Source organism: Tenrec ecaudatus, chromosome 10, assembly GCF_050624435.1.
Source record: "Tenrec ecaudatus isolate mTenEca1 chromosome 10, mTenEca1.hap1, whole genome shotgun sequence".
In the NCBI taxonomy this organism is placed as follows: domain Eukaryota; kingdom Metazoa; phylum Chordata; class Mammalia; order Afrosoricida; family Tenrecidae; genus Tenrec; species Tenrec ecaudatus.
Genome location: NC_134539.1, coordinates 63,905,573 through 63,929,090, shown reverse-complemented (window position 1 = coordinate 63,929,090; position 23,518 = coordinate 63,905,573). Strand labels below are relative to the sequence as shown.

The window sequence follows — 23,518 nt, the reverse complement described above, 5'->3', positions numbered from 1 at the left end:
GAAAAAAAACATACCATGCAATTTTTAATATTCAACACACATGGGAAGAGAGGTCCTGAATTTAACATTTGCCAGAGAACCAAGAACCCTGGGCTACAGCCAACGTCTGAACATTGGTTTCCCTGTTCCCAAAGGCTTATGTAAAATCTGACTTTTCAAATTGGATGAGGAAGAGGGACAGCAAAATATTTTCAAAATTAGAAAATAAGAGGGGCTTAAAATACTTCAAGCCCTGAGAAACTCTTCTGTGTGAGTGACATAAATTGACCATTTCCACTTCACGGGACTCAATTTCCTCACAAGAGTTTTTAACAAATTCTCCTGAGACGGTAGTCTCCTTCCTTCAGAAGGATACCAAGTTAAGCTGGAAGACATACAAAGACAAGCAACCAGCCCGTTTTCAGTGAGTCCACTTCTACTGATGGTAACCCCACGAGTCTCCTAACAAAATGTCCTGCTGACCCCACTTCCTCTGACTGAGCAGGCTCAGAGTGAGGATCCCAGGGGGGAGGTGAGTCCCTATGTTTCTATGTCGATCACATGCATGGAGACCCCTGCAGGGTGGAGTCCCCAGCTGTGTCTGGGTCCCTATGAATATTAAAGTTCCTGCCCCCTGTGCACCCATGTTCCACGTCGCTGCAACCCCCTGGGACATGTATAGATAAATCCTTTCTGAGCTGGTGACAGGCCTTGCTGCCTTCTTGCCTGGGAATACTCTGGCCCCCTTTTCCGGCTAAGAGCCCCTCATGCTCCCTCACCCTGCATGCCGCACTCCAGAAAGCCCCGATTGGGGGTGGGTTCTTGCCTGGGGTCCTCTGTGTCAGGTCGTGAGCATGAGAGAAGGGGACCCCAGAGTAGCCTTTACTAAAAGGAGAGACCAGCCTTGCAGTCAGTAGGTCACCCCACTGATGACTGGGGTCTGATTTAGAGCTTAACTTCTCAGCACCTTGCTTTGCAAAAGGGAACCACAGCTCTGACAGCCCCAGCTCCCTGCACGGATTACGTCCTCACATGGACTGCAGAGTCCCATATAGAGTAAACCTCCACTGAGCGCTTTTTACCCAGGAACCAAGGTAGTAGGTGACACGGCCCTCACACTTTGGAGCGAGGATGCTCAGGGAGGGGCAGTCTCTCTTACAGGCCTGCAGGCCTGTGTGTCCTTGACGGAGGTCACCAAACTGGAGAGAGTACAGGGGTCTCCTAGACAGGAGCCATGTGCTACCAGCCTTGCCCTGACTGCATGGGTCAGAAGGCCCTGGACCAAGACTGTAAGCCCTCGATCTAACGGTGGAAGTGTCTGAAATTGTGATGGGTTTCTTGGCCACCAATCATGCTTTTGTGACAGTTTCCTTTGCCCTGTCCTGCCCTGACACCCTTTTTATTTCACATCTTAATTGTGAACCTGGGAGACCATTTCCACCTCCCGTTGGTGGCCTCCCTCATCCAGATGATGTGTTTGTGTCTTTACGTTGTCTTTGTCTCGTAAACTTTTTAAAAATATTCTCTTTAAACTCTATTTAAAATGGAGCCTCCTTTGTACTCTAAAACAGGTCTGGACCGCATGTCATTTCTGACCATCGGAAACTGGCTTGTGCTCTGCTTTAGACTGCAAAGGAGACTCCAATCTCAAATATAATTTAAGGAGATCGTTTATTATGTCTCAAAAGAGACAAAGATAATACAAAGACACAAACACGTCACCCGGATGGAGGAGATCATGAGTGCAGGTCCAGGAAGCATTCAAGTTGTGAATCTGATTAAATAATATTGGAACAAGGGAAACTGTCCCAAGTCCATGATTGGTGGAAGATCAATACATCAGTGCTATAAGTGGGACTACAGAAGCAGGGCAGGACCATAAGTGGGGCATCTATATTGTCAGATAGAAGAGTTTACAAGATTGGACAGGGCCACCTGTGCAAAGCAGTCAGGGATCAGCTGATAAGGCAGGGCTCATGACTGTAGGACATCTGGATTGGCTGGAGAAGGGTGGAGGCTGTGTACTTTCCAAGATCCTCCATCCCTGGGCAAACAGCCTACATCCTTTCTTAATGACCAGAAAGAATTCAGTGGAAGCTTAATCTACATGGAGACCCTTCAAATGGACTTTAGGCAGCTCCTTCCATCCCAGCCCTTTACAAACTGGGGTGCTAAGACTTGAATCTCTAATACAGCTCCCAAGATTTGTCTCCCAGTCTCTGCTGACACTGTACTGTTCCACTTGGCGTGTGCAGAGCCCCACTGAGGCTGTCTCCCCACATAAACCTCACCTCAGAGATTGGAAGAAAAAAGTCCCTATCTGACCAAACAAAATTGTAGGTTATTTTTGATTGGGCTGAGCTGAAGCAGGTCGGGGTCTGCTTCCCTGCCGGTCCTGGAGGTCAGCAGCAGCCAGCACCAGATAAGATAAGCAGTGAGACCAGATGCTTCGGGGTTGAAGAAAGCCGCAAGGAGTGGACAAGCAATTCTCGCAGTGTCCAGACCCCTTATACGAATTGCCATAATTTCCATACATGCCTCACCCCCTTTTAAAACCCACGCCCCCGGCTGCTGACCACGACTGCCCTGACCTGTTGGCCTGGGTCACAGAACCTTGTCTGGGAGCTCCCCCTAATAAAGCTATTTCTGTTACTGCTCTCCTTTGTCCTGTCAGTTATGTCTGTCCATTGCCCTGTACTCACTTCCACCTTTACAATTTTTACTTTAAGGGAAAACCTGTATTATGGACAAATTACCAGTAGAACTTATCTACGTCCTAGACACCCTTTGCTGAGCATTTCCATGTAGCACCAGAAGGAAGAGGACAAGACGTCACCACTGATGCGCCCTCTGCGGTCCACCCCCTGGAGGAAACCTGAGGGCCAGGCGCTATGCTAGGACCCAGAAAGACCAAAATGAACCAAACAAAACCTGCCCTCCATTCAAAGATAGCCTTCTAGAATATTTCATTACAATTATCTGGGATGGTACCCGGCGCAGCAGCAGAAAGGTTGATTCCCCAATGCAGGGCTAAGATTGAGAAGCTCTGTTTGGGACATTTGTTCCCTGAAAAAGACAACAGTCAAAGAAAAGACTGCAATTCAAGACACTAGGGAGAACTAAGGACGAAGATGATATCCATTTTCTATTCCCAATAAACGCAGAGGCGGCTGCCGTCAAGTCAATCTGGGGTGACCCCACGTTATCAGAGTGAATTGTAATTCACGGCTCCATTGGGTCTTTGATGGCTGATTTTTCAGAAGTAGATCACCAGGCATTTCCTCCTTGGTACTACTGGGTGGATTCAAACCTTCAACTTTCTGGTTAGCAGTAGAGAACATTAATAACTGGTAGTGTCTCTCCCATATCATTATGCTATTTGTAGCTTTTTAAAAATTTTATAATGAGTAACTTTTGTGATAAGTTAAAATGTGGGTAACATTATATGCAAATACGATGTGACCTGGGTTTGCACTGGGCTGCTCACCACTGGTCAGCAGTTCGAAACCACCAACCATTCCTCAGAAGAAAGATGAGGCTTTTTACACCCACAATTCCAGTTCTGGAAACCTACAGGGCACTTCCACTCTGTCCTTTATGGTGATGATACATCAGAGTTGACTTGATGACAGCGAGTCGAAGGAACAAGAGTCCTGGGCGGCACCAACCTACAGAAGGTGGGTGCTTGGAACCCACAGGTACACTTCAGGTGAAAGATCTGGTGATATTGCTTCGGAATGGTCACCAGCTTGAAAACCCTATGGTCCAGTTTTACTCTGTGACACCTGGGATTGCCATGAGTCAGAAGCAACTCAATGAAAAGTGGACAAGGGCTTTATTTGGCTTTTGTTTGTTTGTTGAAATAAGCAGCAGGGCAAGGAAGAAGTTGAGGCCAGCTACTGAGAGAGATCACAAACTCTTTCTAGATATCACTGACTATAGAAATAAAAGATTACGGGGAAGCCGGGAAGGCCTTGCTCTGCCCTTCAGAAATCCAGTATCTAAAACATCCAAGAAGACTGCAGAATGTTCAAAGCTGCAGACTCACTGCCGTCAAGCCAACTGGAACTCATAGGGATTCTAGAGGGGGTTTGAGACATTCTTTACAGGAGTAGAAAGCAGAATGCTGAAGCTGATCAAAAAGATTTCCCTCACTGCAGATCAATCCAAGGATGAGGATTTCCCAAGTTCCAGATACTGCCAGTAGCAAAAGAGGAGGGAGGGAGGGAGGGAGGGAGAGAGAGAGAGAGAAGAAGAAGAGGAGGAGGAGGAGGAGGAGGAGGAGGAGGAAAGCAGCAGTAGTGCTCCTGGCTTTCATGAAACCACCAGTAAACAACTCAGACTTAGGAACCCTGTCACTGAGCAAATGCCTTTGTCATATTTATTTAAGAAGTTATAAATTTTATATGTACTCATGAAACACTCTGGTGAGACATTCATAAAAATTAAGGCTTATCAACAGACCGAGCAAATATATAAAATCATTTCTCTAAACAAGAAGCAGGCAAGATGTGAGAAGGAGCCTTTGCAGGTTACACCTTAACTGAACAGGAAAGGGGAATGCTGCCTACAAGTCAAATGGGGAACCAAGTCTCTGATAATTTTCTTAAAATCACCAGTCTTTCAAATAACAGACAGATTTTCAATCAACTTAGCTGAGCTTTAATCTCACTGAAATTTTAAGTAAAATCCTCAAACCACTTGCATTTATTTTTGCTTTTCAGACTCATTTTTAATATCTTTGTATATACTTTTCAGAAATTGGTTCCAGTTCTGAACAAAAAAGATAATGGAAATAAATACGTAACCATGAGAAATAAGGGAAGAACCGCACCAATCAGAAAATAAGTTGATTAAGGGTTGGTTTGTTTTTACCACATCCACGTCTTAGTTATTCATTTTTCTCAACCTTCCATTTGAATTATAGTGTTGGCAAAGAATATTGAAAGTACCCACAGAAGAAAACACAAATCTGTCTCGGGAGTAACAAAGACCGAATACCCCTTGGAAGCAAGATGGCATCTAACATAGTTTAGATGTACTATCGAGAGAGAGTGGAAAAGGACGCCATGCTCAGTGGTGAGTCAGTGAGAAGAGGAAAGCCCTCAAGGCCATGGCTAGACGGTGACTGCAACAATAAGCTAACGCATGACAACAACTGTAAGGAAGAAGCAGAACTGGGCAGCGTTTTGTCCCATTAGACACAGGGTTGCTATGGAGTTGACTCCACAGTACCCAACAAGTAGTACTTTGTAAAGAAGGTAACACTTACATCTCCTGTTACATGCTTAACACCACCAATGTCATCGGTCTTTTAACCCATAGTCGTGCCGTGTGGGTCAGAGTAGATAGAATTTTCAACAGACTTTTCAGACGCAGTTCACAGGTCTTCTTCTAAAGGGTCTCTAGGGGGACTCAAACTTACAATATTTAGTCTCCAAGCACTTTGCCTGCACCATACAGTGACTCATACAGAATCCTACATTCATTTCTGCACACACTCAGAATACAGACACACGCACATGACCGTGTTGCACACCAGCTGTTCCAAAGAGAAAGGTGAGGTTTTCTAGTCCCACAAAGAGTCTAGGAACACAACGGGGCTAGTTCTACCCTCTCCTACAAGGTCAGGGCAAGTCTGAATCAACTCAGTGACAGTGAGTTTGAGGTTCTGCTTGTGTGTTTGTTTGTTGTTTTTATGCCAGAACTAGGACCATCGTCCAGAGAAACGTATTTGGAAACCAATAAAGAAGGCACACAGAGAGGGCTCTGGAGATGTAATCGTAGTAACAACGAGTTCATTAGCGTCTGGAAGCCACCCCAAGAGGAATCTTATCTTTTTGTTTCTCCAGTGCCTTTTAATGTTTGAACGACTTCCTCTAGTTCACGTGGGCTTCTACACGAGACAAATCCTGAGCGATCTCCATTTCCAGGTGAGGAGACTGGTGACCAAGAGGGTCGCGCCTTCCTTTAAGACTATGGGTAACAAGCTGTGGCCCAAGGGCCAATTACACCCATGGCTAGTGTTTTTATGGTTCATTGGTTAAGAATAGATATTATATTTTGTAAAGACAAGTTTAAATGAGCCGTGCTCATTCCGTGAAGGTGCTGTCTCTGTCTGATTTTATACTACACGGGAAGAGTTGAGTAACTGAAAAGGGGTCATACAAGTCTGATGTACAAAGCTAAAGGATTTACTCTGTTGCTGTACAGAGAAAAGTTGCTCATTCCTGTTCAAGACACACAGGAAAGCTATGGGCTGAGTCCAGAAATTTGGAAACCAGTGAAGTGTTCTTTCCATTCAACCTTCTACCTCTTCTGTTCAGGATGCATTCCAGGTGTGTGTGTGTGTGTGTGTGTGTGTGTGTGTGTGTGTGTGTGTGTGTGTGTGTGTGTGTGTGTGTGTAGAGAGAGAGAGAGAGGAGAGAGAAGAGAGAGGAGAGAGGAGAGAGGAGAGAGGAGAGAGGAGAGAGGGAGAGAGAGAGAGAGAGAGAGAGAGAGAGAGAGAGAGATAAGAAGTGTACAGAGAATGAATTTTGCTACTTGAAGGGAAAAGGCAGTGGGATTGGAGCCAGAAAGGGCAAATGAAGAGACAGGAGGTCTGACTGTGGCCACAGCAATATGAAGAAGAATTCAGATCCAGAGATCAAGGGACACTGGTGAACTAGTAACCTTATAAAACCTTTTGGCTTAGAGGCTTTCTACTCACTTCTTAAAGGTTTTTTGCTCAGTGTCTCAAAAACTTTGTTGAAAAAATTTCAGAGGCCTTGATTAGTAAATATGATTGGATTGTACAAACACATGCTTCTAAGGTAGGTAGAACTGACTTACACTTGAGCCATTTCCCCCTCGTAGATCTATTTACAAACAACATTTCTAATTTCCATCCCAGAATCCAAGTGCCCCCTAGTCACCACACCCAGACCAGCATACAAAATACATTTTTAAAGAAGGGGAAGATAGCCTAACTGAAATCATCACCAGGGTGGTCTGGTCATGCCCCTTCTGCAGAAAGTCTACTTTTTTATTTTTAATAAATCATTTTATTGGGGGCTCTTACAGCTCTTATAACAATCCACACATCAATTGTATCAAACATGTTTGTACATATGTTGACATTATCATTTTCTCTCTTCTGGAGCCCTTGGTGTCAGCTCCTCTTTTTTCCCTTCCTTCCCCAGCCTCCCTCCCTCCCTCATGGACCCCTGATAAATTCTAAATTATTATTATTTTCATATTCTACACTATGTTAGACAGGGTTCTCTAGAGAAACAAAACCAGGACACTAATGATTTTTAAATAAATAAAATACATAAAACATTAGAAATAAACAGTTAGTCTACAGAGCAGTACAAATTGCCCTGGTACAACTCACTTCCATGAGATAGTTAATACACTGGCGGTCCTTCAATTCTTGAGGGCTGCTGAAGCAATTCAGGCTATCCGGGCACAGGCAGCAAGCAGTAAGGCAGGTCACCAACAGTCTGCCAGATGACAGGGTCTGACAGTCCCTAGCTCAGGCAATGTATACTCCGGTAGTATGGCAAAGCAGGTCTTGAAGGAACTTCAAACTACAGCAACACAGTCCACGGGTTAGGTCTCCCACGGGGAGTGTAGCTTGCAAATTGAGGTAGAGAACAAGCTAAGGGCAACACACATTGGTCCGATCATCAAAGAACAAAAGACAAGAAATGCAAGGCTCCCGGACCATTTATCTAACCGCCCTTCAATTAATCCCACATGTGTCCATTGGCCAGGTTGGCACAATAAACCTACCTATCACATACCATCCGCTGTTTCTCTTTGCCCAGGTTTCAGTCACTCGTCCCCCCCTTTTTTGGGGGAGGTGGGGGAATAACAAGGGGTAGGCGTTATATTTCAATCATTGTGGTGGGTTACCCGTTTTCTCCCCCTTCTCCCCTCACCTTCCCCCTCCCCCTAACATCATGGTATCACTACTCCCAATACGGTTCCTGAGGGGTTTATCTCTCATGGATTTCTTGTGTCAGGAGCCCTTATCTGTACAGTGTACCTGCTCTGGTCTAGTCAGATTTGTAAGGTAGAAAAGAACTGGGGTCATGATAATGGGGGAGGGGGAGCAATAAAGACGGAGCGGAATGCTTTGTGTCCTCTCGGTGCTATGCTGCACTCTGGCTGTCTCATACTTTCCTTGTGACCCTCCCCTGAGGGAATGTCCAATTGTCTGCAGATGGGCTTTGGGTCTCCACTCTGACCTCCATCATTTGTATCAATATATTTTATCAATTATATCAATATATTTGTGTCTTCTGATGCCTGATACTTTATCCCATCAACATCTCATGCTCAAACGGGTTGGTGTGCTTCTTCCATGCTGCTAGATGGCCACTTGTTTAACTTCAAGCCTTTAGGATGCCAGATGCTATATCTTTTAAAAGCTGGGCACCATCAGCTTTCTTTACCACATTTGCTAATGCATCCATTTTGACTTTAGCGCTTCTGTTGGGAACGTGAGCATCACAAAATGCCAGGTTATTAGCACAAAGTGTTCCTGCAATGAGGGAGTACTTGAGTAGAGATCCAATTCCTATCTGCTACCCTAATACTTAACATTTAAATATATGTACATTAGATCTATATACCCATCATCATATATTAATATGTTTACATATGTACATGCCTATATTGCTACCTCTATAAATGTCTTTTGCCTCCTGGTTCTTTCCTCTATTTCCTTTTACAGAAAGTAAAAAGACATTATACAGGATGATTAAGAAGTATCTGTGCATTTCAAAAAGAATACGATGCATACATTCAAAGGCAATGAAACCCTGGTGGTACAGTGGGTTATGCATTGGGCTGTCGACCTCAAGGTCCACCAGGTCATCAGTTTGAAATCACCAGACACTCTGTAGGAGAAACATAGGCTTTCTACTCTTGTAAATAATTACAAGCACAGACACTCACTGGGCAATTCGACCCTGTCCTCCAGGGTCACGATGAGTCAGAATCTACTCAGTGACAATGAGCTTGGCTTTTAGTTTATGAATATTTGTAGACTCTTCAGATGTCTCACTGTGCACCTTTCAGGTTACTGGGTACATAACATAGGGAATTCACATCAGACACTTTTCAGCGTAACACTGCTGAAGGTGGAGACTCAGGCAAGATAATTTCTTTGTTCCTGACAAGACTGTGAGGAAATCTCAGACATGAGTTGCTCAACGTAATGTAAGGGTTAGTCTGCAAGTTGACTGCAAGTGCAAACACATACTGTGTTTTCTCTATGTCATCCAGCTACCGAGTAATAAAAGTTAAGTTGTTCACTGGCTTTGAAATTATACATACACACAAATAAGTTTATGTGTATATCTGTATATATATGTGTGTGATATATAATAATATATATATATAATAGAAGAACTACTGTATATACTTGAATATAAGTCAACCCGAGTATAAGCCGAGGCACCTAATTATTACCTGGGAAACCAGAAAAAATGATTGACTCAACTATAAGCCTAGGGTGGAAAATGCAGAAGCTACTGGTGAGTTTCAATCATCAAAACAAATGAAAATAAAATTACTAAAAATTGAGACATCAGTGGGGTAATGTATTTAAATATTTATTTTAAATAAAAACATAAATAAAAGGACAAGTCATTTAACATTAGTAAACCAGCACAGTAAGTGGAAAATAGGTTCAACAAAAATAATAAGGTATCAACAATGATACCTTAAGAGTACTATTCCCTGAGCTCAATCAGCAACCAAGCTAAAATGTAGAGTTAAAATCATTCAAAACTGGATTCCTCATCATCCTCCGTATCCCAATGCAGCGCTTCAGCTGGTGTGAGGTCATCATAGACGGTGTCCTCACTGAGATCGCCGTCATCACCATCACTGCTGTCATTTTCATACAAAGCGCAGTCTTCACTGCCATCCACAGCATTACTAATACTACATTTCTGGAAGGCATGTCGCACCATCTTCTGGAATGTCTTCCCATGCATCTCAAACCCACTTTGCTATTAACTCTTATGTCAGGCTTCATGAGATTTCCTCCTTTTGTTAGTCGGGCTTGACCAGATGACATCCATTCATGCCACATCCTTCGCACACGGTCTTTAAAAGGCTTATTCGAAGATACATGTCATAGGTCGGCTCTGATTGGTTAGATGTAAGTAAACAAACATTCAAAGCCCTGCAGTGTCAGCGGGGCTTTGAATGAACGGAGGAGAAACGGCAATCACCCGCAAGATAACGGGCACTCATCCCGTTACCTTGGGAAGGGGGTGGGGGCAGCGAGATGTTATACCTCGCTGGGGTACCACTGACCTGTGTATAAGCTGAACCCGCTTTTCAGCACATTTTTTTTGTGCTGAAAACTCAGCTAATACACGAGTATATACGGTAGGTGCCCAATTTGCGCGTTGGGTCCATAATAAGGTCCATGCAATTTTGGAATTTAAGTTTCTAAATTCTTTGTTTAATATACCCCTGAAAAATCCATTTGATGTGACATTTATCATATTATTATCATGTTGTACTTTCATATGAATTATTTTAAATAAACTACTTCTAATATAGAGTCTGAATGAAGTCAGGTATGGTGTTTTGTTCTTATTTTTATTCTAATACATCATATAAAATTTTATTTGCCTCATTCTCTCACCTATCTCATTATTTCCTCAAATTTTAAGTAACCAGTGGTGTTAGGAAAGCAAATTGTACCCTAACCCCGTCACTTCATAAGATCACAGTGCCAGCGGAGACATGCACGTTGCTTGTCGAAACCATCCCTTCAGTCCCAGGAAAAGGTCAACACCTGGGATGCCGCAATCAATCAATCAAATGACTTGCTGTGTCGGGCAAAGCTGCTGCCCGTAACTTCTTCAACATGTGCTGAAGAGCAAGGGTGTGCTGTGAGGCTGGGGGTACCTTTGACCCACCCCATGGTGTTTCCAATGGAACATCTGGCTCTCCAACCAGGGAGACAGCAGAACAATCGACGCACTTGAACTATGGTGTCGGTGAAGAATGCTGAAAGCCCACAGACTGCGAGAAGAACTACCAAGGCTGTCATGGAAGAAGCGCAGCCTGAATGCTCCTTGGAAGTGAGGATGGGAAGATTTCATCTCATGTACTTCATTGTATGTTGGACACCTTATAAACAGTGACTATTTCCTGACAAATGACATCCTGCTTGGTAAAGTAAAAGGTCGTTGAGAAAGAGGAAGACCTTCAAGGACCTGGATTGATGCCGGAGCTGCAACGATGGGTTCAAACACTACAACCTGAGGATGGCCCATTACTGAGCAGTGTTTCCATTTGTTATATGAAGGGTTCACTATGTTGTATCAAGGGTCTCTCTTAAGGAACAGACGCGAAGGCACTTAACAGCACCAGGTAACAAGAGACATGAGCTCACAAAGCTTGATTTCTCTGAGTAGTTTACAGGGTATATATAAAAATACTCCGTAAGCTATCTTGGAAAGCTCCAATGACGTAATTAACGGGCATCTTAGCTGAAAGAGATAACACGCATGTGTTGTTTTTCTCGGTCCCTGACAAGAGCAAATGAAAAAAAATATATATATATATAATCACTCTGAATCCTGAAGACACTTGTAAGAGCATAGTGTTATATGGAGATAGAATACTGCAAAAATCAAAACCAGTTGCCCTGGGGTAAACACTGGCTCATGGCAAACACATATATCAGAGTGGAACTGTGCTCCGCCGAATTTTCAATGGCTGGGTTTTCAGAAGTACATCAGCAGTCTTCACTTTCAAAGTGCCTCTGAGTGGACTCGAACATCAAGGGTTTTTGGTTAGTGGCAATTTGCCCTACCCTTTAGGCCAAATAAGACTGCCTGCTAACTAAATTCAAAAGATGATGATAGACGCCCCTCTCCTCACACCGTGAATCTCCACGTCAGAGTTTGAGCTCAAGAGCCTGGAGATGTAACCAAAGTACACATGGAACCATTCTGTTCAAAGCAGGAAGACACGCATTGGCAATCAGGGGAAAGCACCCTGAAGTGCATTACCTTATTCTGCTCACACACATAGTGTATCCTGAGGGAGTCCATGGCTCGGATCATGGCTTGCATGGCAGTGAATATGTTCTGGTAAACCAGCTTCGTGAAGCCTCTCCTGTCTTCGTCACTGTAGCCAGATCCGTGGATAATTCTCATCTGCTTGATAAAGGTGCTTTTCCCGCTTTCGCCAGTTCCTGTATGGGAGGGGGGAAAGGATGGAACAGGTTGAGAAAGAAAGAACCTCCTGACCATTGGTTCCAACTCACGATGGCTAGGTTGGTGCAGAGACTTAGACAAAAATGTCTGCTACTTTGGCAGTTTGGGGCTGCAGGGCAAGACCATTCCACATTCTGGGAATGAGAGATCATTACCCCGGACCTGTACCTTCAAGGGCCTCAATGTCATACACACAAACAAACATAATTCATTAATACACCTGTGAGTGTCTCTGTAATCTGAAGCATCCCGTCTTGTGGTTAAAATTGTTCACTTTTATTGTTAGGTGTCTTCAAGTCAACACCCAACACATGGCAACCCGGCCCCAGGCAGAACAGAACTAAATGCTGCCCTGTCCATGAGCAGTTGGGGATTGGGTGGTTGTGATCCATAGGGTTTCCCAAGGGTTAATTTTGGGAAATAACAAGCTGTTCTTGGAAGCCCATCTTAGATCACACAACACCAACCCTTTTAGATCACAACCATCATCTGATGGATGATGGTTGTGCATACGGGACACTAGCTGGGAATCAAACCCTGCCCTGCATGGAAGGTGAGCATTGCTATCAAACAGAACACCCTGCAGCATGTTTCCCCACGGCCCTTGTCCTAAGGCCTTGAAATAATTGTCAACTGTGTTGCAGAGTCTTAAACCATTTATATCATAATACAGGGAAGGACTGAGTACCAGAAATACCAAGAGAAAAGGAAAGACTAATTAAATTGTCGATTCCTTCCTTGCAGCCATTGAGCCTTGTCCAACGAGGCTCTCTATTTGCCCTCTATTTTCTTGCTTTTCTTTATTGCTCCAATTTGCACCTCAGGAAGTCCTCGAAATTCACAATGCTTAGCCATAGCAGCTGACTGTGGTCTGGCCACTACCACCTTCACTCTTCTTATTCCTTCTAAATTTTGTATCGGTGTATGCCTACAATCAATGTTACCCAAAGTGAACGGTGCCATTCCCTGGGGAGGAGGTGCACTGGAATGATTCAGGGTAACTGCAAAAGCAGATACCTATACTTTATCCTAGATTATGGGCTACAATACAAAAGTTTCTCATTGCTGGAGGCCACAGAGGTTGTTGTTTTCTGGAAAGGGGCAGACAATTGTGTTTGGGAACCTATGGTCAAGATGCAACAAGTGTGAACTATTATACCAGTTTTACTTTACCACTAGAGCTAGCGATGCTTTAAAAAAACAGTAAAAATTGAAATGTAAGTAGTAAAGAATTCATATGACAGAATCAACGCTTTCTGAGATAAAGATGATTTATTCATACCATATTTGAATCATGATATGTTGTACTCATGGTCCATTTCCAAATGACTTTATTGACAATTCAGTTGGCATGCTCTCAGCACAGCAAAACAGACCAATTTCCCTGCTGTCGAGTTAATACTGAATCATAGCAACCCTATGGGACAGGGCAGAACTGCCCCTGTGAATTTCCAAGACTGTAACTGTTTACAGGAGGAGCAAACCCTGTCTTTCACCGTTGGAGGGGCTGATGGCTTTGAACTGCTGACCTTGCGGGTAGAATTCCATCACATAATCACTCCACCACCAGAGCAAAGTTTCTTTAAATGTAAATCAATGAAAAATTAAGAACTAACAAGACTCAACAAAAGTAGTGCACTTTAAGTTCATGATTTATATGGAATGGGAATTATATCTCAAGAGAGCTGGGTTTTGTTTGTTTTTTAAAGAAAAGTTACCTAAGTCAACATTTCTTTAGAAAGAATGTAAATTTTGTGATATTTGAAACCACAGTTAGTGATTTTACCACAGTGAAGGTAAAATATATGAAGTACTGTATCAATTATACATGTTTTTAATTTTATTACTCGTCCACATTTTATTGGTCCACCACAAGACCACAGATTGTGCAAAGAAAATTAAATTCAATCATCTTTGACACTTTGCTGACATTTAGTCATATAAAAACCACAATGATGCACCTATTTTCAACATTACGAATTCCGAGATATGTTTGTCAGGGTAGAGAGCCAGAATATAGGACAAGTCATAGATGATGGTTATAGGGCAAGTGCTACAATGTCCCAACTGTACTCTTGACCATTACTATAATTCGGTATTTAGCATGTATCTTCCACAGCCTACAAATCCCAAAAAGCAGGGCCAGGAGCATGCTTATTTTAACCGATATTGCCTCCTCTTGTGCCAGGTAAAGTGTCTAGCACTTGAAACATACTTTTTATTCGTATCATCATTTTATTGTGTCATATACTTATTTTATTACATTGTACACATATAAAAGCACTAGTAAAAAATGCATTCAGGGAGGTGTTGACTAAATCCACATGGGGGAAACACACCAGCAATATAATCCAAATGTGCAGGAGGGGAGGGTTTCATCAGAGCTTACATTCTGAACAACCACTTGGCAGGCTCTGGGTAACTGGAAGCCCAACATCCACGTGCAAGGTCCATACCTAGATTAAGCCTCCAGTGTACTCCCTGTGACCATCTTAGGGATGTGCATAGTCTTGGTATTAGTAGAGACAACTGCAGTAGATATAGTTGGAATAAAATGTGACATTTATTAGATCCCCCTTGCGACCCCTTAAAGTCTTGTATCAGTGAGAAAAAAAGAGTGAAGGTGAAATACATGCGGATCAACCCTCCAGTGAATTACCTCCGAATATAACCCAGGGAGTTAAGAGCCTTGCCACCATGCAGAGTGCACTGGAAAGGAGATTATGGTAGATGGAGGTAGGTTATAATTTTACGCCTTATCATTTGATCTCCCTTTTGACTCATATAAAGTTGTTCTCATTTTAACTATTTTCTGCTTTCTTTTTGATTTTTTTTCTGTATTTTATTTGGTTATTGCACAAAAAAAGCTAAGTGGTTTTTTGTTTCTTTGGTTTTGGTTATTGGGTTTTTCGCTACATGAAATCCAGGATGGGTAAATATACAGAGACAGTAACTGGATTAATGGTTTCTTGGTGAGGTTGGGGAGAGAGGGGGAGGTAATAGCAAGAAGTACAAGAAAAGGAGGAGGTGGAGGGAGAAAGGGGAAATGGATCACAATGATCTACATATAACCCCTTCCCAGGGGGATGGACAACAGAAAAGTGGGTGAAGGGAGACATCAGTCAGTGTAAGACATGGAAAAAATGTTATAAATTATCAAGGGTTTATAAGGGAAATAGAGTGGGGTAGGGGAGGAGTGAGCTGATACCATGGGCACAAGTAGAAAGAAAATGTTTTGAAAATAATGAAGTACAAATGCGCTTGACACAGTGGATGGATGGATGGATTGTGATAAGAGCTGTATGAGCCCCCAATAAGATGATTTAAAAGGGAAAAGAGTACAAAAAAGAAGAAAATGTTCTAAAATTAATTGTGGTAATGATTGCACAACTCTCCTTGGTATGACTGAATTGTGCGATATGTTCCAATAAAACGGTTTTGTTTTTTAAGAAGACGCCTTCCAGTCTCAACTACTCTTACTCTCCCTAAATATCTTCAACATGAGGACATAAGCTACATGGTCTTTCAACTGTCCTGCTTGTTTTTTAGGGTCAGATGACTTAAACCTCTGGTCAAGTATAAACAACCACCCACACAAATAGCCTAGTAGAACTCTTATCGGGATTCTCTGAGGCCCTTTCTGGGTTACTCACTTCGTAATGACGGATAATATCTAATATGGTAGTCCCCACTCTATTCCAGATATCCTATACAGATGATCTCTTTTAATATTCCTAATGACCTGACAAGGTACGGGCTATCATTATCCTTGTTTTTCAGAGGAGGAAGCTGGAAGAATGGGGATCTTCTCGAACAGACACTAGTGTCAGAAAGGACCATTCCCAGCACTCCGTCAGTCATTACTAGCACTTGGTTGCAGGAGTCAAATGAGGACAAACACATGGAACTCCACACCTTGGCCATCCACCATCTTGCAAGAACACACAGCTGAGGCATAAGAAAAAATGGCCCAACCCCAAATATGTATCACTGGGTTAGACCATGATGCTCAGTATTTTAAGATATAAAAGAGATTAAACGGCAAGGAGAGATCAGAGGAAAGAGAGATTACTCTTCCTTTCCCTCCACACCCCAATCAGTTAAGCTGCCCCATTGGGACCCCCCAAAGGTCTGTAGGTACCCTGGTAACACCATGCAAATGTCCCCTACTTGATGGTTTGTACACCTCTCAGTTCACCATTAGTCTCACAGGGATGTTTTTGGCTGCTGCCTAATTGGCCGGTCCGCGGCAACCTCATGCATGGAAACTTGGGGTCACAAAACACTCCTCACAAATGGCTGCAGAGCAAAGCTTTGTGATCCATAGACTTCCTCCGCTCCTGTCCTTCCTCATGTGTCACCTGTCACCCAGCCCAGGTCTACTATGATATACACAGGGTTGTCATATCAGAATCAGAGCGGACTTTTATTTATTTATTTAAGTCTGAGATGCTTGGCCTCTCACCACCCTGCTGAAAGTACCCTCTGTAATGAAATCCTGGGTAAATTCTGCATGGGGCCCTCTGGCTCGTCACAGACTCCAGAGGATCAGTGCCTTATTCTCTGAAAGTCATGCCTTGGTGTGACCTGCTTTTCCCAAATTCTTCTGAGTTCTAACTGTAGAGCACTTCCCCAATCCCTCACTTCCCCAGACCCCTAAACAAGTCATTTTCTTTTCAAGACCAGATCCTCAGTTACTGGTTAAATTAAATAACACATAGACCTTTACGTGGTGGGTGTATGCAGGTAAACTGTGTTCTGTTTTAAGTTAAGCCCGCTGCCACCAGCTTCTTGCTTACTGAGACATGCATCTTTGACCTTGCATTGAAGGGCAAAACTCTAGATAACCCTCCCACTGACATTCTTTCAGCAGTTCCTCCCAAACTTTGTCATTGATGTACCCACCTTCTCGGGTTTCTTGGTCATATTTCCATGCAAACCAATTACCATCTAGTCAACTTGGGTGTATGGCCATCCATCGCAGTGTGTCATAGAACTGTGCAAGATGGATTTTTTAAAATATACATCTGGATTTATATTTTTTAATGAAAGGAAGCACAGGTGTTATAAGTGCAAAAGCAGAATCAGTTGCCAAGACTTATCAAAATACTGAATATGGTATTAAAATAACAAAAAGTTCAGCAAGGTTTCACCCAAAACATCCTACCAGCCGACCAGCAGTGGTCTGAGTACCACATTTTGAAAAACAATACTGCAAATTAGTGTCCTTTTCATGGAAATTTTACTTTTACTTCTAAAGGGACTTCTTTCTCTCTAGGGACTTCTGAAATTCCACTCAGGAGTCTCAACCAGATATAAAGTAGCTAGAAGGGTTGAAAGTCGCCAAACTTGCTGGACGAGGGAGCCAAATGTGAAAATTCTAAGCGCTTGTAAGATGTGAGGGTAGAGGGGGTGCAGGGAGAGAGTGCATTCATAAGTCAGGAGGGAATGGTGTCTAAAGCAAAATAAACCCTTTCCAAGACAGGTCAAGGACATCTAAACAGAAAACCAATTGTTCTAACATTTACCAAAAATTCAGAAATATCTCCTATTGCCAAGAGGGCAGCTATCAGGTTTCTCAGATGGGCAAAAGCCTGTTGTTTTCAGAAAGCATCTGTGAAAAACCACAGTCTTCAGTAGCTCGGTTTTACAGAAAGCAATGTAAAGAAAATAAAATGCAAGAATAACAATGGAAATATAATTCTGGGTGACGCTGAAGAGGTCTAAATTATCTATGCAACCAACAGGCAATGAGTGATACTAGTATAACCGTTATGACCAGTGGGGCAGCCTTAGAAAGACTTTATTTCTCCTGCTCCCTGTTATCTTAGAAGCCCAAACAGTGCACAGAACCAGTGGCCAGGTGTGTCAGAGAAGAACTGCGATCCGTAGGGTTGGCAGAAGCTGGTTTTGGGGGAAGTCGATTGCCAGTTCTTTCTTTTGGAAACATCTCCAAAGAGCAGACTTGAAAAGTTAACTCTCTGGTTAGCAGTCAAGCACATTAACCAATTGCACACTCGGATCGCTTAGTCAATGTTTGTGAGTGGATATTTGTGGACGATATATACATGATGCTTACTGTTTGGACCGGTCCGGACTAGGCAGCCCCTATCTCCTCTCCGGCTCCTCAGAAGGATAGAACTTCAAGGCCCCCATTTTCACCTCTCGGGAAGATAAATGACCTATTGAAGCATGCATCTTCTGCCCCAAAATTCTAAGGAGCTTTTCTCTCCAGACCAAGGTTGTGCAGCCCCTGTCCCAGCACTCCAGGGAGTAAGTTGGCAAACAACCAAGGCACTTCCCACAGATCACGTCCTGACTCAAGGTCCTGCAGCTACAAGCAAAAAAATCTTCCTTCTTGTTGTCAACGTCTACCTCCTAGCTCGAGCCCTATATATCTCCCACAGCGCCTCACTGACAAGCTGCGATTTCCCTGACCTAACTCGTTGGGTCTTGGAACCCGCCCAGGAGCTCAAGTTGCTCCTGTCCCTTTCTCTGCTCTCCCTTCCCTCCGGGGAGCTCTTTCCCTATCCTAATAAAGCTGCTGTTAACCTCATGTTTTTGTTTCAATCCGATCTCTGCTCAGTGTCTCAGTGTTGACCTTTCACTTACAGTTTGGGAGAGCAATAGGAAGTGGGATTCACTAGTCAAGAGAAGACTGCAAATGGATGCAAGGAGTCTAGAGAATACACAGCAATCTCGCACAGAAGCAGGCTCCCTGACACTTATCCTTTCTGATTAGGTCACATGAGGCCCCATTAGCCACACAGGGAAGGTTCTAGGGCAGTGGTTCTCAACCTGTGGGTCACGACCCCTTTGGTGGTCGAAGGACCCTTTCACAGGGGTCTCCCAATTCATAACAGTAGCAAAATGACATGTATAAAGTAGCAACAAAAATAATTTTATGGTTGGGTGTCACCACCACATGAGGAACTATATTAAAGGGTCATGGCACTAGGAAGATTGAGAACCACTGTGAGGGCATTCCTGGGTGAGAAATGAGTTAAGTAGAGTCTTTTGTAACCTTGAAGAAGGAGTAGTTCTTAGCAGCAAGGAGAGCTGCTTAAGGGAGAATGCACTGACTCAGCAGCCTCTGCTTGGATTCAAACCCTGGACCCTTAACTCACTGCTGACCTTGGGCACTAACCACTCCACTCAGTGGGAGTTTCTGCACTTGTGAAAACCGAAATCGGGTGCTTGTTATTCTGGGTTATGGGAGAATCGGGCTCCTCAGGGGGACTGAGTTAGTTTATTGTGCCAACCTGGCCAATAAACATGTGGGGTTAATTGAAGGGTGGAGGGATAAATGGTTCAGTGAACCTCACCTTTCTAGTTCTGGGGTCTCTTGCTTTGTGATGGTCAGACCAGGGTGCAGATGACTTAGCCAGTTCCCTGCATCAGCTGGCAAGGCTCACTTCCTGCAAGACATCCCCAAGGATAAGCCACATGGACCTACCACGATGCAGCCCTGGGTGCTGGAGCAGCAGTGTGGAGACCCCTGCTAGTGCTGAGATGTTATACGTTCACTGATTCTGCTTTCCTCTTATAGTTGGCGTCACAGTGTCTGTTTTGTGAGCTGGAGGAGGACTTTGTGGATTGGTGTCAGACATATGGGTTAATGTTTAACTTGTGGGCTTGGGCAGCACTGGGTTGGGATGTTTTCTTGATGTGCACTTACCCTTTATATAAAACTCTCTCTTATACAGGAGTTTCTGTGAATTGGTTTCTCTAATGTACCCAGACTAACACAGGGACATTCCAAATGACTCCCTACAGCTGACTCCTCTGGTGTAATATCTATTTCTTTAAAAAGCAGATTCTTAGACTGTTCCTCGGTTTTATTAATTCTGAATTGTCCTTATAATCAGAATAACGTGTGTATTTTTATTAAGCACTTAAGGAGTTGGGATGCCCTCAGCCCTTGGGAGAGCACTGTGTCAAGAGTCCTTTCAAGGAGGAAACCAAACCAGTGGCCAACATGTGGATTCTGACTCAGCAACGCTGCGTGCAGAGCAGAATTACTCTATGTTGTGTTCAAGGCTGTGATGTTTGGAGACTGCCAGGCAGTCTAAGGCACCTCTGGGTGGGTTTGAACTGCCAACCATTCTGCTCGTGATAGAACACTTAATCATTTGCACCACCCAGGAAAGCCATCTTCCACAGCTAAAGTCATTTTTCTGGAACTGGGCTGCTCGTGCTGTTACATCCCCTTCCATTTCATACAAAGTTTCCATTTCATTTCTACTTGAATGAGCTGTCCCTGTGGGAGCTCTGTTTTCCAATTTCCAGGAGAGAAAATATTTTATAGCATTCATTAAGATTCATTTATCTTAATAAGTTAGGTCGGCCAATGCCTAGCCTCCATGTCACCATTGAACCAGGCCGCCTTCCCCAGCTTCTGTGCTTGCAAAATGAGGAGGTTCAGCGTCTCAGTGCCAATGAGAAGTGGTGATGTCCTAGGCACTAGAGAACAGGGGACAACTGGGAGACAGGGCTTGTGATTGCTCTCGGAACTAAAGAGGCTGCTGGTACAAGACTTTTCAAAAAGGAAACCGCTGAGAGAAATTAAGTAAGGTGGAGCTAAATCATAGGAGATTCTCAAATAAATAAATAGATGTGCTACATTTGATGTTCTTTTTGACTCATTAATCTAAAAAACATCTTTATTAATTAACCAAAATGATAAGCTCTTCCAAGCATTTCTGTCATTTGGAGGGAGTCTCATTTTGATCCAGAAAGTACTTTGAAGCCAAGCTATCATGCTAAAATTTTTGAGTTTTTTTTTTTCTAGTTTGAGGTTTCAACAATCATGTACTTTTAATATTTGCCCCTGTGCATTTAAAATTTCAAATGAAATTTGACTACACACCTAATTTTACTATCAATTCATTCGAGCTGCTTACCTACACAACCCAGGAGCCCTAATGGTACAGTAGGTTACGTACTGGGTTGCTAACCTTAAAGGCAGCAGTTCAAACCCACAAGCTGCTTCTTGGGAGAAAGATGAAGCAGTCTGCTCCTATACAGATTTATTGTCTCAGAAAACACCAGAGGATCTATTCGACCCTGCCTTAGAGGATTGCTGTGAGTAGAATTAGCTCAATAGCAATGCATAGTGTGACCTATACAACTAAATTTCTATAATTTGTTATAAATGTGGTTCCTTAAACATGCAATTCAACTCATTAGTTCATTATTAATTATTTACTAATTATTCCTAGTTAGGAGCCCTGGTGACACAGTGGTTACTCATTAGGCTGCTAACTGCAGGACCAGCAGTTCAAAATCACCAGCTACACCAAAGGAGAAAGATGGGGCTTTCTACTCCTATAAAGAGTTAGTCTTGGGAACCCAGAGGGCCAGTTCTTCCCTGGCCTATATGGTCACTATGAGTTGGCATCGACTTGACGGTAGTGAGTTTTCAGTATTGTTCGTTGGCCAGCTTAATGAATATTCCAGGTTTTCAAGAAACAGTCGCCATTGGCAGATACACATCTCTCACGTGATCCAGAGATCTTTGAGGCTTCCTGTGACCCTTCATAGGGATTACATACCTGTGCTCATTCCATGTCAATGGCTCTCTGTCAAAATTCCAGCAAAGGCCCAGAACGCACAGAAGTTTAAGAATATCCATGGTCAGTTGGTGACAAAATTCTATTTTGGAAAACCCTCTGGCTATCCCTCAGAATGCATACAGCACACGAGCATTAGAGCGACCCCCCGAATAAGCTCTCTGGTTTCCAGCTCAAACATCAGTGACCGTATTACAAGCACCAGCCAGTTCACGTCTGAAGACGGTCATGGGATCACTTTCTGCTCTCGGCGTCATTCATATTTGCTTTGTTGTCTAAAAAGGCCAGTCCTCAGGCCTTTTCATAAGTGGTTTTAGAGTTTTACACAGTTCACTGCTGCTTCTGCGAATTAGCATGCTGCTCATTCGTATGGAAACATTCACAGAAGAATCCTAACAGCGGGGCTCTGATCGACTTTCCCTCTCACTCGGCGGCGGCCATGAGGGCTGCTACGGCTCTCTCTGATGAGCACACAGAATGAGTCGACAGCGCTGCCCCAGATCTGACCGCCTAACAGGTTCATTCTGCTTGTGCTACAAAATGAGAGGCAAGAGCAGAACAAGCACACACATTACTCCAAAGATAGGAACGAAGCTGTGTGGAAACAATACGCTGGTGCAGACAGGAGCTGGAGGCACAGGGAATCCAGGGTGGATGAGCCTTCAGGACCGGTGGTGAGAGTGGCGATACCGGGAGGGTGGAGGGAAGGTGAGGGAGAACGGGGAACCGATTACAAGGATCTCCATATAACCTCCTCCCTGGGGGATAGACAGCGGAGAAGCGGGTGAAAGGAGACATTGGATGGTGTAAAATATGACAAAATAATAATTTATAAATTATCAAGGGCTCATGGGGGAGGAGGAGCGGGGATGGAGGGGGGAAAATGAGGATACCAAGGGCTCAAGTAGAAAGCAAATGTTTGAGAATGATGAGGGAAACAAATGTACAAAAATGCTTGACACAATGGATGGATGGTTTATGACAAGAATTGTACGAGCTCCCAATAAAATGATATAAAAACAAAACAAAAAAATGAACTTAAAATAAGGGCAGGCAAGAAGATGAGACAGCCAATTCCTCACATTCAAGCATTGTGTAGAAACACCAGCAATTACAGAATCCCTGACCGACTTTCCTATTCCCGGTGCCATTTGCTACAAGCCTGGTCGCAGTTTGAATCCACTAGCTGCCCCACAGGAGAAAGTCGAGGCTTTCTGGTCCCGCAGAGATTCACGTTGTCAGAAAGCCCACGGGGGCAGTTCTACTCTAGCTGGTAGGGGTGCCGTCAGCTCGAGAACCGTAAGATTTTTTGGAGTTGACTCACTATCCTATCCAGCCTCCCTTCACTTCTAAAGATAAATCAAAACGAAACACACTAAATGCAAATTAAAGAAAGACAGCTATTTGTTTAATTTCATACAGACGCAGGTTAAGAATGAAAACAAGAGATTTCAACATTGCAGAACGATAAAACCTACAACGGTTCTCGTCCACCAGTTTGAGAAAGCGAAGACATTAGTCACTTGAAGTCCTAGTCAGCATCTTGGCAGAATGGGGCGCTTTATTTAGAATTAAAACATATCCTCAAATGGATGTCGCAGCCCACAATTGTGATTTAAAAACGGTGGCCTTTCTATTGAAATGTCTGGTCTAAGGAACGAAGGTAAAGTAACAACTTGATGTTGGTGAGTTTAGCGCAACCATTTCAAACCCAGGCCACATCATTTA

At 43.4% G+C, this 23,518-nt stretch overlaps 1 protein-coding gene across 1 annotated transcript in view; it reads right to left on the bottom strand.

The window, feature by feature from the left end:
- Positions 1-23,518, bottom strand: part of GNA14 (G protein subunit alpha 14) — a 243,691-nt gene that overhangs the window by 97,925 nt on the left and 122,248 nt on the right. Inside the window, exon 2 of the mRNA XM_075560516.1 lies at positions 12,012-12,196. Within this exon, the coding sequence (XP_075416631.1) occupies positions 12,012-12,196 (185 nt within the window). The remainder of the gene's footprint in view (positions 1-12,011; positions 12,197-23,518) is intronic.